At 35.6% G+C, this 4368-nt stretch overlaps 1 protein-coding gene across 1 annotated transcript; it reads left to right on the plus strand.

The window, feature by feature from the left end:
• Positions 1 to 2704: 2704 nt before the first annotated feature.
• LOC143613403 (uncharacterized) lies at positions 2705 to 4046 on the plus strand. The gene is made up of 3 exons (XM_077087115.1): positions 2705 to 3070; positions 3208 to 3397; positions 3487 to 4046. The coding sequence occupies exons 1-3, from the start codon at positions 2705 to 2707 to the stop codon at positions 4044 to 4046; spliced, it is 1116 nt and encodes a 371-aa protein (XP_076943230.1).
• The last annotated feature ends 322 nt before the right edge of the window (positions 4047 to 4368 follow it).

The following is a 4368-nucleotide window of genomic DNA, read 5'->3' on the forward strand; positions in this document are numbered from 1 at the left end:
CCATATATTTTTTTTAATTATTTTACATATATGAAATAGTTACAATTATAAACCGTAATTTTTGCATACATTAATATATATTTTTTAAAAATTGCATCATAAAAATGAGCATTTTGTAACTTTAATTTGGGTATGGTATTGCTATAGTTTTTTTTTTCAATTAAAAAAAATTAACATGTTACGTATGGGTGTTCATACTTTTGTTTTAACGGCTTCTAAGTTAAACATGAGCTAAACCGTTGGTTCGATTTTGGTCATTGAAAACTGAAACTGAAAGTTTGAAAAATTAAACTGAATTATTAGCAATGGTTTGGTTTCACGCATTGAGCTTCAATAATAAGTTTATCGTCCGGTACGGTTTTAAATGATTGATTCTTAGTATAAACTGTAAATTAAACCGTTTGCTATGGTTTGAACATTCAGAAACCGCCTGACCAAAAGTGGCGATTGGTTTAAACGTTTTCAAAGTTTCAAACGAACCTTAAACATCCATAATTGTTACATGATTACTAGGATATTTGTCTATCGCCTCATCGTGCGAGTATTTGTTTAGTATTCTATGTAATTTACGAAGAAATGATATTCATAAACTACATAAAGCAAAATAACATAACAACCTTTCTATTTAAAAAGGAAAATTGATATCCAATGAGCTTTAACTCAACTAAAATTGATAGGAAAGTGAATACTTATATTAAAGGCTAAAAGGTCTCAAGTTCGAATATGGTCACAATCAAGTTTTACCGCAGTGGATCTTCGACGGACGGATTTTCTCTTAAATAGGAGATGGTGGTCATGGGCAACCTAAAGTTGTCTGCGATTCCGAGTGTATGGGATCTCCTTTTTCTATTGGGTTACTCAAACAACCGTGTTGTATTTGTTGATCGTCAAAAAGAGGATGTTAAACATTATTAGATAATCTACCTATTTTAAGACTATGTGTAGTCATAATGTCTCACATGTGGGAATTTTGCGACATTTGGCGTCCAGTCAGTTTTTCCAAATTCTGCAAAAAGAGGGTGTAGTCGTAACTCTCAAATCTTGAATATTTTGCGTCACGTGACGCCCAGTCACTTTTACACTTTTTTGTTTTTTTAATTTAAAACAACAGTAAAATAAAATAAATACATTAAATTTAAAAATAAAAACTATATTAAAATAAAAAATATATTAAAGTTAAAAAAATTACAATAATAATAATAAGTTGTCAATTCCTTCCTTTTAAGTTTAGGGACCAAATTTAAATTATTAAGGTTAGAGGAGGGGTTAAATAGCAAAATGCTCAAACAAAAATTAATCAACCCCCAACCCCTTACCCTTCTTCATCTTTGTCTTCTCTTCATTTCAAACATGGCATAGGCGCACCATGGCCAGGAAGAAATCTAGCCCAAATTATGGTTCAGTTATGGTCTGATAATAGTTCCAACGGAGGTAAAAAAATCGAGTTGGTTCAATTTGAACCCATTTTCATCTAACTTTCACCTAATTTTGGGCTTAAGAAAAAAGGCAAGAAGCATTTCAAAATGTGTGCCACTTGAACGTTATGTACAAAACGTTATTTAAAAACCGCGACAAAAAACGCAGGGAGGTGGCGGTGTGCCTCGACGTTTTCGTCCAAAACGCCACGAGTACGGGTGGTCTAATAAACAAAAATAATGTTGGTGATGATATGTCCTAACCGCATTCAATTCTAATTTTAATTTTCCTTCTATCTTCTAACATCTATTCTCCTTAATCCATGAGTTATTGGTCCGATTGTCGTGACCAATTAGTTGTAAAAAAAGTCATTTAATATTATTTAAATCACACTTACTTTATATATCCCATTACATCTTATTTTAATCTCAGAAAAATTAAAATTTATATATGTGGCATTTGAATTGTGTGTGATAATATTAAAATTAATCTATACATCCAAAAGAAAATCCTTAAATTATATATGTTTAAATATTTCAATTTGATTATTTGACAAATCTCAGGTAATAAATGGTTCAAACACTAGTTATATAATATAAAAAAAACATATATCTATATAAAAATACACGTGTACCAGTGTACTGACAATTCATTAGAACTTCAAGGACGTTTGTGCAACATTAATGAGCGTAATTATGCTTTAAATCATCGAATATAAAATCACACGTGTCCAGGTATCCTGACACAGAACCAACGTAACCACGTAGACCGAATTCCCACGCAGCACGTGACCCGGTCTCCAATAATTGGATAATCCATCCCACGTCAGCATCCATCTGTCCTATTATCCACGTAAGCAAACCTCTCTAATCCACCGTTCCTGTATAAATAAAAAACCTCTCAACTGACTCCATTATATTCAATTTCAATCAAACCCCAGAAACATAAATTAAAATTAAAAAAACCAACTACTTCTTTCTCAACGCCGGCCACCACAAACTCGCCGGAAAATGAACATTCCGGCCAAATTCTACTCTTCTAAACCACTTCCGAATGCTGGAGTACCCGTTCATCGCCGTCACATTCCCCATGAAAAACACTAGTACAAGTTATCTATTTCAAATTCCACAAGTTATCCGTTTATAATATAACCCTGACGAAAGGTATCCATTTTGTTTCCTTCAAACTAATTAATCCTGCTGATCCGCCGATCTCAACACGTAACATAGTGATCACGTATAGTTAATAATATAAAAACCAAATAAGTTGATTAGTTATGCACTTCCAGATGAAGATTCAACCTATAGACAACCAGAATTACGAGGAGTCAGTGAATTATGAGACCGCACCGACGGTTAAGCCGGTGTTGAAGTCTCGGTTGAAGCGGCTGTTCGATCGGCAGTTTCCGGGTGTTCTGAAGAACAACTCGGAGGCTGCAAACAGTGCCGGTGAAGTTAGAGAGACAGAATTCGAGCCTAGCTCGGTTTGTTTGGCTAAAATGGTGCAGAATTTCATCGAAGACTCGGCTCTTGAGAAGCCGAAATGTGGTCGAAATCGCTGCAATTGTTTCAATGGAAACATTAATGACATCTCCGATGATGAGTTTGATCCTTCCTCTGCTGGATTCTTCGGTGATTCTTCCGAAACACTCAAGGTAATTATATTTAATCCAAGTACTCTAAATTCGTTAATACATCCGATTACAATAGAGAGACAGGTACACGTACAACATATAAATAAATACATCAAAGTTAATTTTGTTCTAATAGTGTAAATAATGCATTCTTGTAGAGCTTGACGCCTTGCTGTACCGTAATTCAGAGAAATCTATTAGCAGACGTATCGAAAATCGTTGATATGTACAAAACTAGTATTCGAAAAGGCGAATTGAGGAAAATCGTTGCTGAACAATTACAATTAATCGGTTACGACGCGTCAATTTGCAAATCACGTTGGGAGAAATCATCATCTTATCCAGCCGGTACTTAATTACTCATCTCTCAAACAGATTCAGTACTAATTAAATCTAATGATTAATAATTTAATTTTGATTATGGATTGTATTTGTAGGTGAATATGAGTACCTAGATGTGATAAGTGAAGGCGGAGGAGACAGAAGAATATTAATTGACATAGACTTTAGATCTGAGTTGGAGATAGCTCGACCTACCGGAAACTACAAAGCAATCCTTCAATCTCTGCCGTCGATCTTCGTCGGCGACGCCGATCGTCTGCAACAGATTCTCTTAATCGTTTCTGAAGCGGCGAAACTGAGCTTGAAGAAGAAAGGAATGCATGTTCCGCCATGGCGGAAGTTCGAGTACATGAGATCCAAATGGCTATCGGCGCACGTTAGAACTCCACCGTCACCGAAATTGGTACTACCTCCGCCGCCGCCGACTCCGCCTCCAACACCAGACGCGAATACGGCGTCGAAGCAGGTTTTTTCTGAATTCGCCGGCGAACCGACGGAGAGTGGAGTTTTTGAGCTAGAGGAAACGATGCCGGTGACGGTTAGGAAGTCCGGTGACGGTTTTGAATGTTCGTCGGCGGGAACATGGCAACCGCCGGCGATAAAACCGAGGGGAAGTAAATCAGTGGTGACTGGATTAGCTTCTCTTTTTAAATAATTAATTTTGTTAATTAGTTCATCTTTTTTGTTTTTTTGTTTTGCTGAGTAAACGTAAAACAAAAATTATATATATAAAAATAACACGTAACTCTTTCATATCAATTTCTTAATTGGGCTTTAACAAAAGGTTATTATATAAACTAGTGTTTTCGTCGGCGCAACGTAAGTAGGTAAAACTACGTTGTCGGTTTCAGGCATTGTGTTATTAAGTCAACATGAAGTCGGGTTCGGTTACGTGCGTTATGATATTATAACTAAAACAAAAAAAACATAAAAACTGAGATGGATCATTGGGGTAGCGTCGGTTGGTAAAACTTGAG

The sequence above is a fragment of the Bidens hawaiensis genome, unplaced genomic scaffold, assembly GCF_021521415.1.
Source record: "Bidens hawaiensis isolate Kalapana, Puna unplaced genomic scaffold, B.hawaiensis_p1.1 tig00002273_1, whole genome shotgun sequence".
Classification (NCBI taxonomy): domain Eukaryota; kingdom Viridiplantae; phylum Streptophyta; class Magnoliopsida; order Asterales; family Asteraceae; genus Bidens; species Bidens hawaiensis.

Bases quoted from the DNA above. Each gene is read 5' to 3' on its own strand.
- LOC143613403 (XM_077087115.1), top strand. From the start codon at position 2,705: ATGAAGATTCAACCTATAGACAACCAGAATTACGAGGAGTCAGTGAAT. The intron at 3,071-3,207 runs GTAATTATATTT...GCATTCTTGTAG, and splicing joins ATTCTTCCGAAACACTCAAG to AGCTTGACGCCTTGCTGTAC. The intron at 3,398-3,486 runs GTACTTAATTAC...TTGTATTTGTAG, and splicing joins ATCATCATCTTATCCAGCCG to GTGAATATGAGTACCTAGAT.